This window comes from Coturnix japonica, chromosome 10 (genome assembly GCF_054131305.1).
Source record: "Coturnix japonica strain WE chromosome 10, WE-NBRP24, whole genome shotgun sequence".
NCBI classification, from domain to species: Eukaryota; Metazoa; Chordata; class Aves; order Galliformes; family Phasianidae; genus Coturnix; species Coturnix japonica.
Window position 1 is genome coordinate 1295073 of NC_140672.1, and position 25456 is coordinate 1320528.

Below are 25456 nucleotides of genomic sequence, written 5' to 3' on the forward strand. Positions count from 1 at the left end.
TGAGTGGGGATGGGGATCCCCTGCACTATGACTCATTTCTTTCTGTCAGCTCTTAGTGTTAGAATGGCAAAACGCCGTGCAAGAGCTGCCCTATCCCCACCCCACCCCACACACCCCACACACCCCCCTGCTGTTGGGGGGCCCCATTGAGAAGGGGACAGCCCTGTCCCCAGGCCACCCCACCCTGCCCAGCGCCCCTGGCACCAGCTGCGAGGCCAACAAGTCAGGGCAATTTCTGTATCTATGCACGGGATGAAGAGTGCAGCACTTTGCACCCACATTTCTGGTTTTACCGGCTTGGGGTGGCTGGTGGTTGCAGTGAGTTGATTTATGATATGGCACATACGGTTCTTTAACCAGAGGAGATGGCAAACATCAGTCCTGCCTTGTCTATGGGGCTCAGTTTTGGGGGGTTCCCAGCTCTTTTTGCTTGTTCCGTGCATGGTTTTTACATCAGGCAAAGCTTTAAGCCAAGAGGTGCGGATGGGGCAGTGCTCCCTGCTTGGCTCTTTGGGATTCTACCCTACACCGAGTGTCATTGCTTCACCTTTTGGGGCCTCGCTGCTCCTGCAGGTGGATGAGTGGCTGCTGTTCCCACGTCCCCTTGCCTCTCCCAGGGGTTGGCTGCACTGTGACCAGTTCTGCCTGTTCCTCCCTGAGCGCCGCTGGCTGTGAACCTGCCGTGCTCAGCCCTCGCACCTCCATCACTCCAGCTCTTGGTTCCTCCTCCTGCTGGGTTTCTTCAAGCCACGGCTATTCTTGCAAACAGAGAAGGGAGATACTGGAGGCTTAAGTTCATCATTGCTCAGTGGTGCTGCCAGTGCCGCCCTCCTCTGATGGCTCTCCATCTTCCTGCTCCATTGGTGTAAATCAGCATCTGTCCAACTGCTCCCTACCAACACCAACAAGCAACACTGCAAAGCTCTGCTTGGCTGCCCCCATCAGCTTTGAGGGAGCAAAACCCCAAAGGGAAACTAGTGCTGGTGTACGGAACCCTGAGCTGCTGCTCTGCACTGAATTTGTCCATCTTTTGGGCAAGAGGGCTTCCCTGATTTCACTACATGGGGCACAGCAGCTGGTTCAGGGACTCTGGTTCTGTGCTGGTACCTCCAACCACCACTTACAACACCTGAGCTTTATTCCTGCTTTGTTGTGACCCACTTTGTGCTGGCAGAACCTCCAGGCCAGGTCAGCTCCCAGCAGCCGGGCCTGTGGCCAAGCCTGCGGTTGGGCCTGCAGCCAGGCCTGGAGCTGGTCCTGTTGCAGGCCCATGGCTGGTGATCTCCATTTCAGACCATAGAGTCCTGGGGCCGGTTCTGTGGCCACGTTTCTGGCCTGCACTTGGACCTACAGCTGCTCCTGGGGCCGGTCCTGGGGTCGGGCCTGTGTCCAGGCCTGCAGGAGCTGTACGTGGGGCTGTGTCCGGGCCTGCAGCAGCCCCCATAGCTGGGCCTGTGTCCGGGCTGCAGCGGGGCCCGTGTCCGGTCCCGTGGCTGTGACCGGCCGGTCCTACCGTCGGACCCGCAGTCGCTCCGCTGTCCCGTCCTGTTCTCATCCCGCAGCCCAACCCGTGCCCGTTCCCTGCGCTCTGCCCGCATCCCTCCAGCCGCAGCTCGCCCCCCACCCCCCCGTGACACCCCCCCTCGCCCCCTCCCCCGCCGTGTCCCCGCTGCTCCGCTCCATCTCGGTGTGGGCCGCCGTTCCCGGTCCACCCCCGCTCTTGGCCGCACGGCGGGTGGAGGCGGAGCCCCCCCGTGCCGGGGCGGGCGCAGCGCCGCACAAGATGGCCGCCTCGTAGCGGCGGGGGCAGCGGCGGGGCGAGGTAGGGAGCGGCGGGGCCCGGCGGGGCCGGGGCGGGGGCGGCGCGGTGATGGGCCGGGGACAAAGCGGGACAAAGCGGGGGGGGTCCCCCGTTCGGCTGCTCCCTCCCCCTGCGGGTTCCTCGCACGCCCAACCCGCCCCGGTGCTCCCCCCTCCCCCCATCCTCACTGAAAAATCCCGGTTTGCTGCTTTTAATCTATTTCCCAGTGTTTCCTACCTCCCCCCCCCCTCCCCTTTCTCTGCGGTTCCCCCTCCTGTCCCCTCCCCCCTTCCCCCTTACCCCCCCCCCCCAGCCCGTGGCAGCGGGGCCGGGGGCTGCGGTGACGTCACGGGCTGTCACCCCGCACCGGGACCGACCCCGCTCTGCGTCATTGCGGGGTGCGGGCGGGGGGTGCGAGTCCCCCCGGCTCATCCCTCGGCCCACCCCGGTGACGGCACCGGGCCCGGCCCCGAGCTCGGTGGGGACCCTCCGTCCGCCGTGGGTGCCGGGTGCGGGGCTACAGCGCGGCTCCGCCGGGTGCGGGGATACCGGGGGGTGCGGGGGGCTGGGGGGAGGCCCTGGGGACGGTCGTCGTGGTGGGTTCTGAATGCCACCCTTTGGGGCTGTCCCCGTCTCCAGCCTTGAATCCATGACCACAGGTGATGGAGAAGGGACTCGGAGGACGCTGGGGGTGACACGGTGCCCCCACCCCGACCTGGTGCTGTGTGCTTGTCCCCAGGTGTGGGGTGACATGGCAACGACGCGCTTGTGCTGTTGTCTGTGCGCTAAAGAGCCTTTCCCACGGGGTCTTGGCACATTGGGAACAACGTGTCCCCCAGTCCTCTGCCTGCATGTGCTGGGGTCCCCATCCCCACAGTCTCACAGCCCCCGGTCCCCTGCCCACATGTGCTGGGCTCTCCAGTTCTCCGTCGTCTGGCGCTGAGGTCTTTCTCCCTGTCCCCACAGCCCCATGATTCTGGGTTGTCTCCCCACATCTGTCTGTTCTCTGGTCCCTATTCCCACTGCATGAGTGTCCTTCGTCCCCCGTTTCGGTGTGCTGGCGTCCCCATCCTTGGGGCATTGCAATCCCACGCCTGCCTGTGTGTGCAAAGGTCCTTCCTCCTTGTTTCTGCAGTGTCAGGTTCTCTGGTCTGAATCCCTATGATTTCAGCGTCCCTTGTCCCCTTCCTGTGCATTGTGGACTCCCTTGTCCTTGGTCCTGTGCTACCAGGATCCTTGGTTTTCTGCCTGCATGTGCAGGAGTCCCTTGTCCTTGTCCCCATGGTTTGGGGTCTTCAGCTTTTTGCCTGTGTATTGGGGTCCCCACTGCAGTCCCTGCTCCTACACCCTCGTTCCACGTGCATGTTTCTAATGGCACAACACCAGCACCGCCTTCACTGTGGTTGTTGTACTGTCCCCACTGCAGCGTAGGGCATGAGTGGGAGCTCCCTGATCTGAGCCTCATCAGTGCCACCCTTGAGGCTCCAGCGCCTCTTTTATCTCTCCTTTGAGCTCAGTGCAAGAGGGTGCCAGACCCTATTTCTTCTTTCTTTTCTTGAGGATAAAAGAGCTTTATTTTTTCCCCCTGGGCCGGGATCCAAAGGGAGATGAAATGAAACGGGAAGGGGCTGGAGGTGGAACAGCTGCAAGCTGTCCTCGCTCCACATCCACCCACAGAACTGCTGCCAGCGCCAGGGGCTGCTCTCTCCCCATCCCTGTGCCCACGGGGTGAGGGATGTGTGATGTTGGGACCATGGGCAGGCGTGTGCTGGGTGTTGTAGGGGGTCCAGTTGTGGCTGATGATGCAGAATGTTTATTTGCTTCAGCTAAAATGGCAGTTCTTAAAGGGGAGGGAAAAAAGAAAAGATGGTTTCTGCACATCTCTTGGCTGCATCTTTTTGATTCAGTGAGGTTTTGTTGTCGAGTGGTGGAGTTGGGGACCTGGAGCTCCCAATGCTGCAATTTCCAATGCAGCCAAATGAGTGGGGAGGGGGGATGGGGGTGGACCAACCCACTCCGAGCGCTCCAAACGCTGTAAAAAATTGATTGGAGCAAGTTCTAATTGCTGCAGTCGTCAGCGTGGAGGCCGGGGGATGCTGTGTAATGTCTGGAGGGCTCGGCTCCAGCTCTCTGGCTGCAGTGCTGGCTGCTGGTGGTGTGGTTCTTTGCTCCCCAGGTGGATGAGTGCACAGGGAGCCGTGGGCCTGCGTGAGTGCCATGCCAGAAGGCAGTCGGGTGCTGCAGGAGGCTGAGAAACACGAGAGCATGGGGCTTTAATGACCCCTGGAAGCCCCAGCTTGGCGTTGCAATTGGAGATGTTACAGTTGGAGCCGTCGCATTTAAAGCACGTGCATTTAAAGGCTCTGCATTTAAAGGCTCTGCATTTAAAGGCTCTGCATTTAAACCCGGGTGGTTCTCCTCGCTTACAGGTGTTGTAGCAGAGGAACAGGGCTGACCCTTCCCTGGTGATACTCGTTTGGAGGCAGCTGCTGCCCGTCCCTGTTGTCCCAGGGCTCCTCGCTGGCGGCCGCAGCCTCTCTGAGCCATTAGCAGCCGGTGCTCCTGGCCAGAGCACGCTGCCTGCCTGCACATGGCTTTTTTTAGGTTTACAAACATTACGGCCCCGTGCACACGTCGCTTCCCCCCTCCCTTCCCGTGAGTCATCAGCCCCGTCACCAGTGCCGGGGAGCGCAGGCCAGGGAAGCCGGAGGCGGCGTCTGCGCTTCCCCCCTTGGCGCTGATGACCCCATCAGAGGGGAAAAAAATAGCAGAGATTGGGTCTTTATTTTTTTTTTTTTCCCCTCCCTTTTTCGGTCATGGAAAAGGTTGAGTGAGATGAAGAAGACGCAGCGGTGACGGCTGTGATGATGCCATGGCTGTTTGTGGCATTGCCCGCGATGGGGCGTTTTGGGACAGGATGGCAGCACAGCCTCCATCCAGAGGCCGCTCCAATGCACTGCTATGCCCGGAGATATCAGAGAGGGCCATGGAACCGATGGCATCCATTGGGCTGAGCTTGGAGCTGTGTGTGCCCCCCGACACGGGATGGAGCGTCGGCCTTTGGCTGCGTGCTCGGAGGTGCTGGAGCCCCCGCGCTGAGCTCATCGCGGCTGATGTGGCTGCGGTGACTCAGCAGCGCCAGCGCTGACTCAGCGTCACTGCGGACCCCAGGAGGCAGCCGAGGTGGGAGGGGGCTGTCATATTCTGGGGGAGAAAAAAGGGAGGTTTTGTGCGGCGTGCTGCATCAGCCATTGTGCCGGTGCTGATGGGGAGCGCATTGAAAGGATGTGATGCAAGCACGTCCCCGTGTAGAAAGGCTCCTGCTTGCTTTTCAGGTGGTTCTTCAGCACTGTGTGTAGGAGAGATGCGGCGGCTCTGACTGAGCATGTGTCTGAGCCCATACATAGGGTGGAGAAGGAGCTTACCTTACTCAACCCCAGCCTTGCTGCCGTGCTAACCTCATGGTGGGGGTCTTCATGCCTTCCCCTCCATGGGGACCTGTCTGTGCGCCGGTGCTGGCTGCCGGCCACCGTGCTGGGGTGAGTACAGGGAAATGTGGGGAGGGCACTGTGCGAGGGGATGTGGCTGTGGCGATGTCTCTTTTGGGGTTGGCAGCTGGCTTGCACTGCTGGGCTTTCAGCTGTGCGTGCACACAGGGGTTGGAGCCAAACAGGAAAATGCGCCGTCCGCTTCTGTGCAGAAAGAGGATCTCAGCCTGGAGCCGGTGAAAGGGGAAGCGGCCATCCCGTGTCTCCATGCTGGCTTGCAGAGCAGGATGTGTCCCCCGTGAGGCTCTTCCTGGATGTGACTTGGTTCCCATCACGTCCGCTCTGGTGTTTCGGGACCCTCCCAGCCCTGGTGGGGTACATGGGGCGGTGGTGGTGTTTTGGGGTGAGTCAGGGGGTCTGGGGAGCAGCGTGCAGCAGGCGGGGCATCGTGGGCGCGCTGTGTTGGCCATGCCAAGCCCGCCCTGCGTCTCGCTTTCTCCCCGGGTGCTTTTCCCTGCCGGGACGGGTCGTAGCAGTGAAACCGGCTGGGGGAGCCGGTGCTGTCCCTGCACCCAGACTGGGCAGGGCCGGGCTCCCACTCATTTCTCGGCTCCTGCCCGCCAGCCATCGCGCTGCCGACGTGTTGGTGCTTGCTGCACACACGTCCCTCCTCCTCCTCTGCCAAAAGCTCGGGCTGCTGACGGCTTTCACGAAGCGAGGAGCAGGGCCAGGGCTGCGCATCCCCCAGGTACAGCGGGACGGCAGGTGGGCTTTGGAGAGCTGTGCACCCACGGTACAACACGGGACCCCCGGTCCCAGCAGTGCACACAGCCCCAGTGGGATGGGTGTGGGGCGGCTTTGCGCCATGGCCACCGATTCCCAAAGGCTGGTTGGGTTTCTGCACCCTGCTTGCAAGGCACGGGAACCGGGCGAGGGGGGAGTTTGTGCTGGGGTTGGTGTGGGGTGTGCAGGAGGGCACTGCGCCCTGTCCCACTGCAGGCAGCGCTGTCAGGGTGTGAGGGGCTGCGGAACGCGGCCCGGCCCCACGTGGGCAGCTCGGGTGGGTGGCAAAGTGCTGCCGGCACAGGGAGAGGCTCAGCACAGCCTCAGGCGTTTCTGCCACAGCCCACACACTTTCCTCTTCCATCCCAGGTGAGTCCACGTCCCTTCTTTCCTTCACCTTACATTCTTTCTTTCCCCCTTCCTCTCTTCTCCTCTCCCCCTTAACCTCCCTTTTATCCTCTCCTTTTTATCCTTTCCATCCCTTCCCTTCCTGCCTGAGCCCCGTTTGCCTCCAGCTGTTGTTTTGGCATTGCCCGGCCGGCCGCAGCGCCAATCTGGTAGCTGAGCTGAGCACGAGAGGAGTCAGCTGTGCTGGACTGAAGCCTCTCCAAGAAACAAAAATAGCGCCACGTTGGTTTTTTTTCTTTCCCTTTATTTTTTTCTCTTTTCCCTTTAAAGAGCTCTTCTCCCCTCCCTCGCTGCCGGCCGGAGCAGCCTGACGCAGCCTGGCAAGCCGTTCCCCTTTCCTCTTGCCAAATGCTGGTTCCAGGCTCAGTGCCGCGCTGGGAACGCCAGCCCTGGCTCTGCTGAGCAGCTCCCGAGGAGCTGATCCGGCTCTGATCCGGCTCTGCTGGTGCTGAGCATCCCATAGTGCTGTGCCCCGCAGGTTCCTCCTTTTGCCTGGCCTGAGTGGGACCTCAGGGGCCGCTTGCGTGCGTGGGGATGAATGTTCCAGCCCAGCTTTGAAAGGCATCCAGGGTGGATTAGCAACAGATGCCGGAGCGCAGCCACTCCTGGTGGGGGTGATTTTGGAGGAGCTGCATCCAAGCTCTCACCTCCCCTTTGCTCCATGCATTAAGGATTGTTGCTGGGCAATCCTGCTCTCCAAACGCCTTTGGTTTCCCGTCTTTTCCCCTTGCTTTGATCAGCTTTCCCATTGCTTGCAGCTTGGCTGGGCTGGGAAAATGCTTTTCCTGGAGCCCCACAAGAAAGGATGGGGTTGGAGACGTTTCCTGGTGGAGAAAAATCCCCCGTCATACTGCACGCTCCTGGTGCCGGAGCGGAGTGAATAGGTGTCATTAAAACAGCTTGTTGCCTGCGAGATGGAAAGGAGGATGAAATGCTTGTCCCAGTGGCATCCAGAGCAGGATTATGGCTCCGGGATTCCCTGCGAGGCCCATGGAAGCGGGGATGGGTTCCCTGCAACGCAGCCCTGCCACGGCTCTGCCTGTCGGCCGGGCTAAATGAGGACAGGAGCGAGCGGCTCAAACCCAGTGCCGGGGTCAGCCGGGGCCACGGAAACAGCTTGGAAAACAAGCGAGCGTCTGGGAGCGCCGGGAGGGGCTCCATGGCTCTCCAGTTGGCTTTTCCCAGGGCCATCACATCCGCTTGGGGCATCCACACCGCCGGGCTCCTCTCCAGCATCCCCAACCGCCGGCACCGTGCTGACATAGGGCGGCGTTCCGTGCCCGCTGCCGGTGTGGCTGAGCAGCTCATCCAACCCCAGGGCGTGCTGCCGGCCTCGTGCCCTTCCTTCGGGCTGTGCTCAGGGATGCTCACCCATATTGGGCTTCCCCATCCCGTGGGGACCCAATGGTGCCCCGGAGCCTGGAGGATCCCGGAGCTGCTGCCAGGGGAAGGAAACCACGAGCGCGGCACGGGGCCGGCAGCCAAACAGCCGCCTGCCTCTTGGCCGGCCCCAGCCGCTGGCGCTGGCAGCACTGCTGACCTCCCCAGCACCCCGCTGTGCCCCGGCTGTGCCAGCCCTGCATCCATAACCCGACCCCATGCCGTGTGCTGCCATATCTGGGCACCACCAGCCCCCAAATCCTGCCCTTCCAATGGGATGATTTGTGGTTGGATGTGATGATGCGCTCGGCTGCTCCGAGCCTGTGAAACCAATTGAGGTGTGTGTGTGTGTAGGAGTGGGTTTACAAATATCCCAAGCAACCAGATAAGGGATCGCTGCTTCAGTTCTCAATTCACAGGGCCAGATGGGCCTCGTGGTTGGGTTTTGGGGCGCTGGGGATGAGGAACGACCCTTTGCACAGCACAGTGCTGTCTGCTAATCCATCCATCGCTCCGTGTTTCATATAGGGCATGATAACACAAAAAATAGGGAGGAAGAGGGGAAAAAAGAAGGATAAAGGGCCCTATGGTGGCTGTGGCACTTCACCTGGGGACATCTGGTCCCTATGGGATGCTGCTGTTGGTGTAGGGTGTAAAGGGTTGCTGTATGTACAACTTGCTGGACCTAAATGGGTCTGCTGTATGAATTGGTTGGGTATATAGGGCTGCTGGTTGTGTAGGGTTGCAGGTGATCCAGTTCTGTACAGGGTTGGTGTGGGATGTGGATGTGTAGGGCACATGGTGTTGGTGCAGGATCTATAGGGTTGTGGGATGCATGGGGCAGGGGGATATACAGAGCTGTGGGATGTGTGGGGTTTATAGAGGTATAGGTTTTGTACAGGGCTGCAGGATGTGTGGATTACGGGATGTACAGGCTTGTGGGATGCGTGGACTGTGGGATGTGTGGAGCTGGGTGATGCACAGGCTGTGGGATGGGACTTATGGATTATGGGATGCACAGGGCTGTGGGCTGTATGGGTTATGGGTTGTATGGGTTATGGGCTGTATGGGTTATGGGCTGTATGGGTTATAGGATGCACAGGGTTATGGGATGCATAGGGTTATGTGCTGTATGGATTATGGGATGCACAGGGTTATGTGCTGTATGGGTTATGGGATGCACAGGGTTGTAGGCTGTATGGGTTATGTGCTGTATGGGTCATGGGCTATATGGGTTATGTGCTGTATGGGTTATGGGATGCATAGGGTTATGTGCTGTATGGGTTCTGTGCTATGTGGGTTATGTGCTATATGGTTATGTGCTGTATGGGTTATGGGCTATATGTGTTATGTGCTGTATGGTTATGTGCTGTATGGGTTATGGGCTATATGTGTTATGTGCTATATGGTTATGGGCTGTATGGGTTCTGTGCTATATGGTTATGTGCTATATGGGTTATGTGCTATATGGTTATGTGCTGTATGGGTTATGGGATGCATAGGGTTATGTGCTGTATGGGTTATGGGATATATGGGTTATGTGCTGTATGGGTTATGGGATGCATAGGGTTATGTGCTGTATGGGTTCTGTGCTGTATGGGCTATGTGCTGTATGGGCTATGTGCTATATGGGTTATGTTCTGTATGGGTTATGTGCTGTATGGGTTATGTTCTGTATGGGTTATGTGCTATATGGGTTATGTTCTGTATGGGTTATGTGCTATATGGTTATGTGCTATATGTGTTATGGGATGCAGAGGTCTGCGTGGCGCTGGGGATGCCCGTGCCGCCCCTCTCCGTGTGCCGCTGATCCTGCGCTCCGTACTCGTGACACGTGCGGTCTCTCGGTACCCTCCCGCTGTTCCGGTGGCTGCGGGACCGATCGCACGTTTCACCCCAACCCCCCCCGCCCCCTCTCCACCCCCCCCCCCTTCCCCTCCCGTACGTGCGCGCGGCGCCGGGGCTGATGGCTGCAGCAGCTGCCGCGGGGGGCGGGGAGCCGCGGCCGGGCGCGGTGCGGCGCGGAGCAGCGCGGGCGCCTCGGTCCGTCCGCGGGCGCCGTCCGTCCCTCCGCGCCGCCGCCGCCGCCGCCCCCCCCGCAGCGTAAGTGCCGCCCCGCGGCCGGTGCCGGTGCTGGTGCCGGTGTCGCGGGCCGGGGGGTGCCCGGCGGGGTCGGTGCGTGTCGCGGCCTTTTTTTGTTTTCCTTCCGCCCGAAGCATTGAAAACAGGGAGGGAGGGAAATAACAACGGGGGGGGGGAATAACAGGGGGGGTAAGGAAACTAAATGAGGCGCAGATCGTTTGTCGCTCCCCGCAGTGATTTCCCCCCCGCCCCCCCCCTTTTCACGACACGCGGACGGGGCCGCACCGCGCCGTGCCGGTTTCCACCCTCCCCCCCCATCCGCCCCCCATCCCCCCCCCGTGGCGGTGGGTGCACACGGGTGGGTTCCTCCTCGCGGTGGTGTTGGTTGGGGGGGGGGGGGTGCGGGAATCGCTGTTGGCTTCGGGATGGAATCCCGCCCCCCCCCTTTTCCAACCCCCTCCCCCCCCCCCACGGCGGTGCTGGGAACAAAAGACGCGGTGCGGGAGGCCGCGTGTTTTCCCCGTGGGTTCCCCCCCCCCCGCTCGGATGAACCGCAGGGTCCCTCGTGGGGAAGCCTCCAACCGGGGACCGGCCACGCGTGCGGGAGTTCCTGCGTGGGGGGGGGGGGATGGGGGAGGGGGTCCCTGAGAGCGCTGTGCGGGGCTCGGGGTGACCATCCCGGCTGCGGAGGGGACATGGGAAGGGCAGACGGGGTCACCAATGAGGTTTTCACCCCATGTTTTCTCCCCGGGGGGATGTTTGGGGCAGGGAGGACTCGAGATGCTCCTCTCGGCTTCCATGGGGGTTTTGCTCTGCCTGGTTCAGGTGCCTGTTGCTCCATCTCTTCCTGCCTGTCAGCGGCCCCATAAAAGGGGTGAAGGCATCCCCCGGCCCCGCACAGGGCTCTCCTGTTAGTGACTAACTGCAGAATGCTCCGCATCCCATCCCTTGTGGCACTGAGACCCCCTTCCAGTGGGCACAGAGATGCCCCCCCTGCCCCCATGTCATGCACCCTCAGGGGTGTTGGGCTCCGGACCCCCTTATCTCCTTGTTGCCCCACTCCTTGCTCAGTGCCCCATTGCAAGCTGCAGTGCTGAGCTGCGGTCCCAAAGAGCACAGCTCGGTGTGGGCCTTTGGGATGGGAAGGATGCAAAGGCACCTGCAGCCGCATATGGAGCTGTGCTGGGATGGACGGGGGGGTGGTGGGCTGTGGGGTGGGATACGGGGCATGGGATGTTGCTTGGGATGCTCACACCTCTCCTCTCTCTATGCTCTCAGACAGGTCCGGGGGGCGACCCGGTTGATGGCCCCAGAAGAGGCCCAATGGAAGAAGGGCTGATCGATTATGGCGGCGAGAGGACGCTGAGCGAGGGCGGCCGGCTGGGCCTGGCCGCTGGGGGCCGGCCGCAGGCGGGGGGCAGCGCGCTGATGGAGCCCAGCGGATGGCTGCCCGGCCCCCCCACCGGCTCCGCACGCCTGGAGGACGCCCGCAACCTGGTGGCCTTCTCGGCGGTGGCTGAAGCCGTGTCCTCCTACCGGCTGCCTGCCCCGGGTTCCCCTTCACTGCTCTACAAGAAGTTTGACACCGAGATGAGCAGGGGAGGGCTGGCGCCGCGGGACGGCGTGCCGAGGGGGGAGGACCTGCACGCCCTCAAGGCCGCCCTCGCCCTGGCCAAGCACGGCATGAAGCCCCCCAACTGCAACTGCGACGGCCCCGAGTGCCCCGACTACCTGGAGTGGCTGGAGCAGAAGATCCAGGCAGCCCTGGGAGAGGGTCCGCTGCCCCACGCCCCGCCGCCCCCCGACAAAGGTGCTATCGCTCCCCCCGCGGTGCTGGAGGCCGCCGAGCCGTGCCCGTCGGACGGCCTCCCCTTTTCCCAAAGTGCACTGAACATCGCCAAGGAGAAGAACATCAGCCTGCAGACGGCCATCGCCATTGAGGCGCTGACGCAGCTCTCGGCCGCCCTCCCTCAACCTGGTGCTGATGGGCCGCCCCCCCAACCACCGCCACCACCACCACCACCACCCCCCGCGGTGCCCCCTGCCCCCTTGGAGCCATCTGTCAGCACGGTGCCTCCATCCGGGACCCCCGACCCTATGGCGGAGCTGGAGCAGCTCCTGGGCAGCACCGAATACATTGCTGCCGCCTTCAAGCGGCCCGAGGCCAGCAGAGCCCCCCCTGCAGCAGCCCCAAAGCCCCCGGATCGGACACCAGGCAAGGAGGCAGCAAGCAGCCCCCGTGTGCTGCAGGAGCCCGACCTGCACAGGAAGACGCAGCTGGTCCTGCAGCAGCACCTGCACCACAAGCGCAGCCTTTTCCTTGAGCAGAGCCGCTCCACGACCCCCCCGGAGCACCCACCCAGCTGGTGGACCCCCAGCACGCCCAAACCCTTCGAGAAGCAAGCCAAGGAAAAGAAGAAGAGGATGCAGCCAGACAAGCCAGCCCGCAAGCAGGTGCAGATCAAGAAGCCCAAGCAGAAGGATTCACAGCCGCTCTTCCTGCCCTTCTGGCAGATCAGCCTGGATGGGCTGCGGGCCCCCTCTGAGCCCCCCACCGCAGCGCCGCAGCCCGAGCCCCCACCGCCCACCCCGCACCCACCCACTGCTCCCGACTCTCAGGAAAGGGGTACCCCCGGGGGGGACACCCACAGCCACCCGCCAACACCGGGACCGGAGGGAGCGCCGCCCGCTGTAGTGGATGACAAGCTGGAGGAGCTCATCCGGCAGTTTGAAGCTGAATTTGGGGACACCTTCAGCCTGCCGCCCACCGGGACCACCGTGCTGCAGGAGGGGCAGCCGCCAGCCCCACAGGTGCCCCCCACCACCGCCAGCACCGCCGCTGTGACCCCCAACAACGCCACCCCCGGGGGCTCCATACTGTCACCGGGGAAGGGACCTCCCCCAGAGCATCTCTTCTCCATGCGCTCCCCCAAGCAGATCAAAATCGAATCCTCTGGTGCTATCACCGTGGTGTCCACCACGTGCTTTTACTCCGAGGAGAGCCAGAACGCCGACGAGGCGGAGGGGACACCCACCAAGGATGAGGTGCCGCTGACCCCCACCCTCAGCGGCTTCCTGGAGTCACCTCTCAAATACCTGGACACGCCAACCAAGAGCCTGCTGGACACCCCTGCCAAGCGTGCGCAGGCCGAGTTCCCCACCTGCGACTGCGTGGGTAAGGGGGGCCATAGGGATGATGCTGGGAGGTCCTTCAGTGGGAGCTGGGAACTTCACCCCTCCAGCACTTGTGGGGGCACTGAGGCTGCTTTGGTGGGATTTGTCTTCATGGCTGCGTTGGCTGCAGGGTGGGTGGGTTTGGGCTTTCTTCTCTCTTGCTTTCATGGCCAGGGGTGAGCGAGTGCTTGATTGAGTGCCACCACCAAGCATAGAATCAGACAATCATATAATGGTCTGAGTTGGAAGGGACCCTTAAAGGCCACCCAGTCCAACTCCCTGTGGCAAATAGGGACACCCACAGCTCCATCAGCTCTCAGAGCCCCATTGGCTGAGCTTGGCTGTCTGCAGCCACCACCTCTCCGGCCAACCTTCTTGGCACCTCTCCTGCTGCTCCGGGAGCGCTGTTTGTAACCACAGTGCTGCTTATTCCAGCTGCTGTCCCTGCCAGGGTGTGCTGAAAGGCACAGAGCTCCCAGATCCACGTGGTTTTGTGCTGGCATTTGTTACACTTTGCAGCACGTGATGGAGAATTCAGCTTAGTATTTGCAACCTGGTCCCTTCCATCATCTCCATCTCCCATGGGCTCTGTTTTCTTAAGAAAAAGCCATAGGAGAACGCAATTAAGTGGGAGTTGGGGCTCAGTGCTCCATGAGATGCCCATGCTGGTGGATGCTGTGCTGCTGTGGGCTGTCATTGTGTGTCCCACGCTGATCCTGGGCAGCTGGACACAATGGGAATGAAAATCAGTGCTGGGAGCACAGGATGGGCTGAACCACATCTGACCCTGCCCTGCAGGACCCACCCTGCACTGCCCTTTGCTTCCCCCTCTGACCCCTTTGTTCCCAAAGATCTCCCAGTTTCCCCCAGTGCTGTCAGGAGCTGTAAACCCAGGGCAAAACTCTCTCAGCCCTAAAACACTTGGTGGCAAAATACTGCAGTCAGGAGTGAGGCTTGTGCTCTGTCAGTGAGGAAATGCCTGATCTTTCATGCAAAAGTGCTTCATTTGAGGGAATTTGGCATCTGGGGGATGTGGTGCCCAGAGGACACCCCAACATCTCTGTTCCCTCCCCCCACACACACCTTTTCCTGCAGAGCAAATCGTGGAGAAGGATGAGGGGCCGTACTACACCCACCTGGGCTCGGGGCCCACCGTGGCATCCATCCGGGAGCTGATGGAGGAGCGGTAAGGGACCCCCACCCCAACCCCTCACAGGGCCCTGCTGGAGGGGCTTGGGGGCTTCAGAGGGCAGGGAGGGGGGGGGGGGGGTTTTTGTGGTGAGGCCTCAGCAGGACACTTGTGACTGATGCAGGTCTGCCCACAGGTATGGAGAGAAGGGTAAAGCCATCCGCATTGAGAAGGTCATCTACACTGGGAAGGAGGGGAAGAGCTCCCGGGGCTGCCCCATTGCCAAGTGGGTGAGTGTGTGCCTGCAGAAAGGGACCCAGAAGTCCCTGGGACTCATCAGTGCCATTCAATCAAACATGGGTCAGAGGGAGTGAAACAGCCCCAGGCTCAGGGCTTCTGCCCCACCTCTGCCATTCTCAGTGCCATGCTGCTGTCTGTCCCCTCTCTGCCTGGGGACAGGGAGGTCCCCACCATTGGTGGTCAAGGTATAGCAGTGAAAGACAAAGCAAAAGAGGTGGCCATTCCTGGGAACCTCTGCAGGGCTTCTCACCCTCATAGAATCATAAAATCAATAAGGTTGGGAAAGACTGCTAAGACCCTCTGATCCAACCATCAACCCCACACGCACAGTGCTCACCCAGTGATATCCACCAAGCGCTGTGGGCCTTGGGGTCACTCTGACACCCCAAAGCCCATTGGGAAGGACATACCCAGGATTGTGACTGCAGCTTTCTTCTCCATATTCCTGTGGGATGGTGCAGAGGCACCCACTGGTGGGGGCTTGCGTGCCAACTGGGCCTGGCTGTTTGACAGGTGATCCGGAGACACAACCAAGAGGAGAAGCTGCTGTGCCTGGTGCGTCACCGAGCTGGCCACCACTGCCAGAACGCTGTCATCATCATCCTGATCCTGGCCTGGGAGGGCATCCCCCGCACGCTGGGCGACACGCTGTACCAGGAGCTCACTGACACCCTCACCAAGTACGGCAACCCCACCAGCCGCCGCTGTGGCTTGAATGACGAGTAAGTGCGAGTGGATCACCACTCCAGCTCAGGGATGTGGGGCAGAAGGGGACACAGGCATCCTCCCATGTTTCTCACTCAGTAGGGGTGGCTGTCAGCCCTCCAACCATAGAGAGGGGGATGCTGTCCCCACAGTGGTGGCTGATGCTCCTCTTTGCTGTCCCTCTTGCAGCCGGACTTGTGCGTGCCAAGGCAAGGACCCCAATACCTGCGGTGCTTCCTTCTCCTTTGGCTGCTCTTGGAGCATGTATTTCAATGGCTGCAAATACGCCCGAAGCAAAACTCCACGGAAGTTCAGGCTGGTAGGGGACAATCCCAAGGAGGTGAGTGACACAATGGTACTGGGGAGGGGTTCTTTTTAGCCCTGGCTCCAAGTTTTGGGAGGAGGAAGTCTGAAAATAGGGTCCCATGTAGTAGTTCTGGTGAACTGGGGGGTAAAAATGACAACCTGACCCAGTAAGGCTCTCACTGATGTCCCACAGCACTGCTGCTGAGTGTGACAAATGGAGCCTCACTAAAAACCCCAGGGAGATTGTAGAGTAGAAAATAATACAAGAATGGTGATGTAATAGGTAGCCAAAGGTTATAGGAAAAACTCACCTATTCTGATGTCTTCAATCCAGATGGAAAATGCTGAGGCTGGTCACCCAAACTCCACAGAAGAGCAGTTTCCAAAAGAGATGTTGCCATCCTGGTGGTCAGCCCTTAAATGAAGTCTAGGAGAGGTGAAGTCAGGATCCACCCTCTCCAGGATCACAGCTGAATTACCTTCACCTGTGCTCCCACAGCTGACCTGACACTCGCCTCAGCTGGTTAATCAGAGGCTCAGGCTGTGATTACCAATTTCCTATACAGAGATGCAGGATTCTTGTGTTGCACAATTAGAAGCACAGCAGGCTGAGGGTTGAGTAACCCAGATGTCACCAGAAACTGAGGCTGTGTGCTTTGTGTGATGGCAGACATGGTGGGGCAGGTTGGATGCAGTGTGACGTGCATGGGTTGCATCCCTGATTGCATCCCTGCTGGCAAAACCCTTGGATGATGTCCTCTTGTGTACAAACACCTTTTTTTCCCTATTGCAGGAAGAGCTGCTCCGGAAAAGCTTTCAGGACTTGGCCACTGAGGTTGCTCCACTTTACAAGAGGTTGGCACCTCAGGCCTACCAGAATCAGGTACCCAACCACCCACCCTCTCCTCCTTGGCTCCACAGCCTGGTGACCAGCAGAATGGGAGCGGGGTGGCAGCATGCAGATTTCAGGTAACCAAAGCCTTCTCCTCATTCTGCTAGGTTACCAACGAGGATATCGCAATAGACTGCCGGCTGGGCTTGAAGGAGGGGAGGCCGTTTTCAGGGGTGACAGCGTGCATGGACTTCTGTGCTCATGCTCACAAAGATCAGCATAACCTCTACAATGGCTGCACAGTGGTAAGCAGGCACTGGCGGGCTGTTCAGGCTGTTGTCTGACCCAAACCCCATGCAAAGTTTCCAAACAGCAGCAGGGGAGCAGAGTGGGCTGGGGGATGCACACCAGTATAAGACTGGGGTGCGGATTGCTGTTGAATCAGGGCTATCCCCCTTAGCCTCCTTGGGCTGCATTTGTCAGCATCTCTAGAGCTTGGCAGCCCTGTCCCCTCACAGCCTCCTGCACTCCCCCAGGTCTGCACGCTGACAAAAGAAGACAATCGGGTGGTGGGGAAGATCCCCGAAGATGAGCAGCTGCACGTCCTCCCCCTCTACAAGATGTCCAGCACAGATGAATTTGGCAGCGAGGAGAACCAAAACGCAAAGGTGGGCAGCGGGGCCATCCAGGTGCTCACATCCTTCCCCCGTGAGGTGCGTAAGCTGCCCGAGCCTGCCAAGTCCTGTCGGCAGAGACAGCTGGAGGCAAGGAAAGCCGCAGCAGAGAAGAAGAAACTGCAGAAGGAGAAGCTGATGACACCAGAGAAGATCAAGCAGGAAGCGCTTGAACTTCCTACACTCCAAGAAAATGCAGGTAATGGGGACAGAGCTGAGGTCACACAGCCCCAAGCTGTGCAGAAAGCAGTGAGGGGATGAGGATGTTCCCTTGTGGCTCTGGGAGGTGTAGTGGCTGGGGGCTTTCTTGGCCCCTAGGGTGCACCAGCAGTGCTGCGTGCAAGTTGGCACTACCAGCTGATGCCCTAGGGTCTGGCTTTGCACTGTGGTTTTTGTGGTGCCCATGCTTTTGCTGCAGCTCAGTGCGTGGGTGCAAATTGCTGCCAGCACATGGGGGTGATGCCAGTCACAGCCAGGCTGTGTATGCCAGCAGTCCTGCTGTTGGCTGGGTTTTTTGGGTGCAGGGTCCTCAGTTCCTGCTGTGTCTCCTCGGCCAGCTGGTCACGGTGGCTGTGTGTGCTGTGCCCACAGGTATGCCGTTGAAAAGTGGGCTCACCCCGCAGCCGCTGAAACCTTCCATCAAAGTGGAGCCTCAGAGCCATTACAACGCCTTCAAGTACAACGGCAATGCGGTGGTGGAGAGCTACTCGGTGCTGGGCAGCTGCCGGCCCTCCGACCCTTACAGCATGAACAGTGTTTACTCTTACCATTCCTACTATGCACAGCCCAATCTGCCTTCTGTGAACGGGTTTCATTCCAAGTTCACGCTACCCTCCTTTGGGTATTACGGTTTTTCCAACAACCACGTGTTCCCCTCGCAGTTTCTGAATTACGGGGTGCCTGAGAGGGGTGAGAGCTGGGTGAGCAACAGCTACGAAAAAAAGCCCAATATTCAGGTGCTGCAGGAGAACCTCAACCATACCTACAGGAATACGGATTTCCCCGAGCCCATCCCACACAGCGTCCGGAGCAAAAACCATCACCAGCGCACCTATGAGCGGGCCAACCGCTATGCCAGCCAGCAGAAGGCGGCTGCGGCCGGGGTGCACAGGACTAGCATGGGCTCGGAGGAGGCATCGCCGTTTGCACAGAACTGTTTTGGCAACAGGGCCATCAAGCAGGAGCCCCCAGACCCCCCGCCCAGCATTGAGCCCCTGAACAACCCCACAGCAGCTGTGCCCGGCACTGGTCTGCCTCTGCCTGCTGTCCCTGTACCGGAGCAGCAGTGGAGTCCCTACAAAGCATCGTCCCGAGGTTCGTCTTCCCCTGAGCGGACTAGTGCGGCCGAGAGCTCGTGGAGCAGCCTGGTGCCAGGTGCTGGAGGACGGGAGAAGCTGAGCGCCTTCGATGCTGCCGTGCGCCTGCCGCTGCCGGAGAAGCAGTGGCCCAACGTGGCAGGAGAAGCATCATCGTCGTGCAGTTCCAGCTTGCTGCCGAAGCCGTGGAGCCCCTGCAAGCTGGGGGAGACAGTGCTAGGCGGTGCGGGTACCCCGACCCTGCGGGACAAGGGCTGGGATCTGGGACCGCTTGGCTTTGGCTCGGCCCTGCCGGAGCTGCCCATCTTCTCTGAAGAGCCGTGGGGTTCCAGCAAGGCCGAGGGGCAGAGGACTCCGGCACCTGTGGCGGGGCTGGCTGAAAAGCCATGGGAGGCGGCGACGGTGCGTGAGAAGGGGGCAGCGGGGGTCCGCCGGGAGAAGCCGTGGGATTCCTTTGGGCTGGAGGAGGGTGTCGAGGAGGCGGCGGTGAAGGCGGTGAAGGAGGAGGAGGAGGAGGAGGAAGAAGAGGAAGAGGAGGAGGAGTGGTCGGACAGCGAGCACAACTTCCTGGATGAGAACATCGGCGGCGTGGCTGTGGCGCCCGCGCATGGCTCCATCCTCATCGAGTGCGCCCGCCGCGAGCTGCACGCCACCACCCCGCTTAAGAAACCCAACCGCTGCCATCCCACCCGCATCTCCCTGGTCTTCTACCAACACAAGAACTTGAACCAGCCCAACCATGGCCTGGCGCTGTGGGAGGCCAAGATGAAGCAGCTGGCGGAGCGTGCCCGCGCGCGGCAGGAGGAGGCGGCACGTCTGGGGCTGCAGCAGGACGCCAAGGCCTTCGCCAAGAAGCGCAAATGGGGCGGCGCGTTGGCGGCCGAGGCGGCCACCAAGGAGAGGAGGAACGCAGTCCCCACGCGGCAGGCGGTGGCCATCCCCACCAACTCTGCCATCACTGTGTCCTCCTACGCGTACACCAAGGTGACGGGGCCCTACAGCCGCTGGGTCTGAAGGCGGAGGCGGCCGCCGCAGCCCTTCTTACCTCAAAGTCAGCAGCACTGGAGTCCCGGTGCTGCTTTGTGGTGCTTTCTCCTCGGGCATGGGGGAGAAGAAAACAAACAAAACAAACAAAAAGACATACACACACACAAAAAAAAAAGCAGAAAAAAGAGAGGAAAAAAGCAAAATAAACCCAACGTTATGCTTGGAAACAACAGAACCGATGCGGGTGCGAGCTGCACTTGGCAAAGTGTAGGAACATAGGAAAGGAACAATGTTCTTGGACATTTTTCAGTAACCTAATATTTATATCTCTGTGTTTTTTTAATCTATCCTTGTGCACTGCAAGAATGGAGAGAGAAGTTTATAGCGTCCTTTCACAAAGGAGAGGTTTTTAATCCCACTTAAAACCGCGTATTTATTGGATTATTATTATTATTTTTTTTTAATCTGACGAGAATGATGAAGCCAACCTTCAAAATATGAAGTGAACATCAAGGAAAAAATAAAATACATGGATAAATTAAAAAAAAAAATAGGAAAAAAAAAGAGAAACAACCCAAACACCAAACCAGCGTATAAAGGCAAGAGGTGGAGCTCCCCAGGGCCGTGGATGGGGGGCCGCCCCACAGAGCCACCTGGAAACGTGTGGTGTAACGTCAGCAGGACGCACCGAACATCCAATGTTTTTTAATTGTTGGTTCCCAAGGACCCACAATGGCTGTTTTACAACTGGAGGAGTCCATCCCCGTGGGTGGAGACCTCAGGGCATCGTGTGGAGGGTGCTGCTCTTGGAGCTCCGTGCTTGAGTCCGAGGCTCTATGCTCATTTGGGGCTCTGTTGCCCTGAGGAGATGAGGAGCAGCTCGGCTGCATCTCCGAGAAACCCAACAGGAATCAAACACATAAATAGGAAAAAGAAAAAACACAAACCCACGATAAACAACACAAAACTGTGAATAGCTAGCGTTGCTCTCTGTACATCACTGTTGCTGAAGTCTGGTGCTTTCAGTCTCTTGGGGGGACTTTGGCCGTACAAGCGGCTCTGGGAGGAGCAAACCCAGGACTTGTCTCCCCACACTCTCAGTCCGATGGGCGAGTCGGCGCGGCGGTGCGCTCCGCGTTTTTCTCTCCCCAGGTGCCATCATCTCACCTTCATACAGGTTGCTGTTCTTCCTGCAGAAAAAAAACCAACAACCAACCCACCCTGAAACCAACCAATCAACCAACCCACCAACCAACCATCCATCCAACCAACCAACCAATGAACCCACCAACCATCCATCCAACCAACAAACCAATCAACGAACCCACCAAACCAACCATCCAACCAATCAACGAACCCACCAACCAACCAACCCACCAAACCAACCATCCAACCAACCAATCAATCAACGAACCCACCAACCAACCAACCCACCCTGCAACCAACCAACCAACCAACTTACCAACCAACCAGCCCAACCTGCAACCAACCCACAAGCCAACCAACCAACCAACCAACCAATCAATGAACCCACCTTGCAACCAAACAACCCACCCACCAACCATCCGACAACACCATGTGGTGCTTTCCCAACAACCTCAGCTGAGGCTGCCACCCATGAGCCGTGCTGGGTTCTGGGTGCAGGATGGGGCTGCGTCGTCGCTTTGCACTTCCAGGTGCCTTTTTGGGAACACGTGAGCGAGAGCCGGCGCCATCACCGTGCCGAAATCACCTTGTGTGTTTACTGCAACCCCACGCACTGGCACAGCTCAGCAGGATCTTGGTAAAACATACTGAACCTTTGTGTAATCAGTCTGATTTTAAAAACCTGTACATAGGAAAGAATTTTTTTTTTTACAAGCACTTTCACTTAGATTTAAAAACAACAACAAAAAAAACTTTAAAAAAAAAAGCAAAAAAAACCAACAAAAAGACAAAAAAATTCCCCTCTCTCCCCTCCCGACGACTTGAAAGCGGTATGTTTTAGACACAGTTATGGTGGGAGAACTGTAAATACTGGCAGAATATTTAACATGCTTTGTCCGTCCTTCATAATTTTTGTTTTTGTTTTTTGTTGTTTTTTTTTTAAGTGTAATCTGTAAAGTTGCGTATATTTGACAAGGAAATTCAATGAGCTTTTATTGCTTTTCTTATAAGTACCCAATAGCATATCAGGATTGTAGAGTTCATGGCAAGTCAGACCTTTGGTTGGCCTGCGGGTGTCCTGGGCCTGCATGCCATGGGTTGGCTATGGGTATTGGCCATGGGGTTCAGCTGTTGGTCTTGGTTGTAGGTCTTGGCTGTGGTTTTGATCATAGAGTTCAGCCATGGCACTTGATCATGGGTCTTGGCCATAGCATTTAGCCATGGGTTTTGGCCATAGATCTTGGCCATAAGTCTTGACCATGGAGCTTGGCCATGGGGCTTGACCATGGTCATGGCCATAGGTCTTGGTTATGGTCATGGCCATGGTCTTGGCCGTGGATCTTGGCTGTGGTCTTGGCTGTATTGCTTGGCCATGGAGCTCAGCTGTGGTGCAGCGGCAGTGCTGTTTGGAGGGCTAAGAATGAAAGAGGTCGGATTCGGGTGCCGGCCTTGGTTTGCTTCGCCCAGATCTTGTCTGACTTCCGTGCTGTAGGTTGTCGCAGGGGTGCCTTGAAAGCTTTGCGTAGATGATGTTAGCAAGAAATTTGCGGCGTTTGGGGAGAAAGGGGCGCGTTTGGAGAATGTTTCGGTCCGTGCAACCTGTCTAAAAGTCCTGCTTCCTTGGAGGTGTCTGGTTTGGGGGTTTGCTCCAGTGCGGCGTCCCCCCCCTGCCTTGAAGGGAGGCTCAAACTGGTCCAGGGGTTTTGGGGAGGGGGGGGGCAGTGGCGTGTGGGTCAGGGCAAGAACTGCTGCAGTCTCACGTTTTTACACTACATTACGTATAACCTACCTCAAATCTCAGTCATTGAAAATTAGCATGCTTTCAGACTTCTTATATGAAATCTAGAAAAACTATGCACAGCTCTTTAACCCCTTGCTGCTGAGAGTCTGTTTTAAGCAAAACCTTTTTTCTTTTCTCTGTACCAGCACCCCGCTCTTGTCCCACCTGCGCAGAAGCCATGGGGTGGAAGCACTGCGGGGTCATCCCACTGCGGGGTGGGCAGCGGGGTGTGCTGGGGGCAGCGTTTTTAATTGCATCGGGGCCTGGGGAGGGGGGTGGTTGGGGGAGGGGACACTTTGCAGCAGGTCGCAGCCACGCTGGTGCTAAAACACCCACATGGGAGATGGGGGGAGATCTCCGCACTGAACGTGGGGTTCCCGGCCACGGTGTGCAGCTCGGTGCTGGCCGGGGGCTGTTCCCCCTCTTGGCACTCTTGGGATGAGGCTCAGGAAGGAGAAGGAAAGCAGAATCCCTGAGGTGCCTCAATTGCTAACTTTTCCTTTTAGTACTGGAATATATGCTTTGCGGGCTCTTTAAGGCATATTTTTATTCAATGAAATCTTCTAATCAAAATGGTGCTATGGTGTTTTAACAAACTGTATCATGCTTCTGCCTGATTCCATCTTGCCGAGGTGCTACTAATGTATATACGAAACTAGAGAACCAAGAAAAAGAAAAAAAAAAAAAAAGAAAAAAACATTAAAAAAGAAGAAAAAAAGAAAAAAAAAAAAAAAAAAAGAAAAAGCAATGAAATGATGTCGTTGAGAAGGAAGTTTACTTTTCCGGAGCGACAGCTCAAAGAGTGCCGGGAGCATCTTGTTCTTATGCAAACAGAAACCGGTGCCACGCTGATGCGTTGCGGGCACCTTTGCTTTGTGGTGGCTTCGTTCCCCTCCAGGAACCAGGGGGTGGGCAGACACGGTGCTCAGATGTGGTCCTCAGCCCCAGCGTGTGGCCACGGTGCTCGGGCACGGTGCTCGGCCGCGCGCTGGGGACACGGTGCTTGCTTGTGGTGCTTGGCCACCGTGCGTGGCCTCGGTGCTTGGCTATGGTGCTCAGCCAGGTGTGTGAACACGGTGCTCGTTGTGGTCTGTTGGTGCTCAGCCGCGGTGCGTGGACTCGGTGCTCAGCCAGGGGGTTGTGAGCGCACTGTTTGGTCGCGGTGCTATGGATGCGGCACTCGGTGTGTGAACATGGTGCTTGGATGTTGTGCTCAGCCAGGGAGGGGAACGTGGTGCTCAGTTGTGGTGCTCAGAGCTGGTGTGCATGCATGGCATGCAGACGGTGCTGGGGCACCAAGCGCGGTGCTCAGACGTTGTCCCGCAGTCACGGTGCTCGAATAGGGTTCATGGACACAGTGCTTGGGCACGGTGCGTGGACGTGGTGCTCAGGAACAGTTGCTCAGGCGTGGTGCTCGCCCACCGTTCACCAACACTGTGCTTGAACGTGGTGCTCAGACGTGGGCTGTGGGTGGACGTGGTGCGTGGTGCTCGGTCCTGGGGCAGCCTTGGTGCTCATGCACTGCACAAGGACCTGGTGCTCACCCTCCGAGTGCGGCCGCGGTGCTTGGATCCGGTGCACCCAGACACGGTGCTGGTACCTCCTGGCCCCGGAGCTCCTTTCCCTCCCTGGAACGGTGGGCTTTGGCTGCGGGGAGCTGTGGCAGGGGATAGCTGGGCTTCACGCTTCTCCCATCTCTTCATTTCCTTTCCACCTCCCCACTTCTCCACTGTTGGGTTGTTTTTCTTTTGGGGGTTTCATTGGTGCTACTTTTTCCCTTTGGGTTCCCATCAGCTGATGGGGGCAGCAGCCCCCTCAAGGCCCCAGACCAAGGCAAATACCTCAACCCCACACCCCGCAGCAACGAAGGCAGCGAAACCGGGGGGCGAATCTTTCCGAAATCAGGGATCCTTTGGCAGCGCTGTTTGTTTCTTCCTAATTTTGACTATATAGTTTTTACCTTTCATCGACCCTTTTCCACCCGGGTTTTTTCCTCATTTTTCTCATCTTTCAGGGATTACAAACTGCCGTAGTTTCAAGCTTGTTTTATTCTGGGAGCGTTTCGCCTGTGGGGTTTGGGGGGGGAAATGGGGGGGAAGGGGGTGATTTTTGCACCGCAGAGAATAAGAAGGTAAAAAGGAAAAGGAGCAAACAAGAAAACCAAACAAAAGGAAACAAAACCCAAGAAAATGAAATCAAAATAGCGCCATTTCCACAGGGTTCAGCGCTCGGGGTTCGATCTGAGGAGGGTTTGGGGGTCGGGGGGGTTGATTTAGTGTTTGATGGGGTTCGGAGGATGGAACAGAGGCAGAGGATTGGGGGGGGGGGGGGATATTGGGGGTCCCCCCCCATAGGGACAACACTTGAAGATTCCTTGGCCGGCTCGGGGCTGTGGTTACTTGAAATGAAGTTGTTTGTTTTTATTTCTGTCGTCGTCGTTTTTGGTTTTTTTTTGGTCGTTTTTGGCTTTTTTTTTTGGTCATTTTTTTTTCTCCTTCCGGGGCGGATCGAGGAGCGATAGATTTCCCCCCTCCCCTCCACCCCCCAACCCCCTTCCCCACAGTCTCAAGGCAATAGGATTAATGTGTATTAAACTGTAGATAACTCCTAGGACAGTAAATTGATGCCGATAATAATTTTATTTTGTATAATTTGACTCCTTTTTCTTTCTCCTCTTTTACGTGTGTTTCTCCTTCCTTCCCCCCCTTTATATCCCCTCCCCTTTTCCTCCCTTCAGTGTTTTGGTAAATTTATTTTCTAGGATGCCTAAAAATCGCAAGTATGGACCCCCCCCCCCCTTTAACCCCCTCCCTATTTTCCAACCTTTCCTTCTCCCATGATTTCGTTTTTAATTTGTATTTTATTCCTAAGTTACACGCGGCCCTCCCGAGGCCGCACAATGTATTATTATTATTCCTGATATCTTTAAAATATTGTGGGTGTTTTAATAAATTTTATATTTATTTTTTGCACTCAAAAAAATCCCGGCGGGGACGTTTCTCTTTGGCTCTGATTTCAGATATGACATAGGGGGGGGGTTGGGGGGTGGTTTGGATGGTGATGGGGGGGTTGGGATGGGGGCTGCACTACGGGGCGGCTCTTGGGGTCTGGGTGGGTTTATTGGGGTGGTGGGGCAGGATGAGGCCGCATTGTCTCCAATGGGGT

At 58.0% G+C, this 25456-nt stretch overlaps 1 protein-coding gene across 3 annotated transcripts; it reads left to right on the top strand.

Moving 5' to 3' along the window:
• Positions 1–1683: 1683 nt before the first annotated feature.
• Positions 1684–25273, top strand: TET3 (tet methylcytosine dioxygenase 3). Of its 3 annotated transcripts, none has more exons than XM_015883025.3 (10): positions 1684–1822; positions 11221–13117; positions 14212–14302; positions 14442–14535; positions 15059–15267; positions 15440–15590; positions 16350–16439; positions 16556–16693; positions 16925–17261; positions 17654–25273. In XM_015883025.3, the coding sequence occupies exons 2-10, from the start codon at positions 11266–11268 to the stop codon at positions 19390–19392; spliced, it is 4701 nt and encodes a 1566-aa protein (XP_015738511.2). In that variant the 5' UTR covers positions 1684–1822; positions 11221–11265; the 3' UTR covers positions 19393–25273. The 3 variants fall into 3 exon arrangements, with proteins under 3 accessions (XP_015738511.2, XP_015738510.2, XP_085366139.1); XM_015883024.3 differs by lacking the exon at positions 1684–1822 and adding an exon at positions 5022–5340; XM_085510013.1 differs by lacking the exon at positions 1684–1822 and adding an exon at positions 9592–9963.
• The last annotated feature ends 183 nt before the right edge of the window (positions 25274–25456 follow it).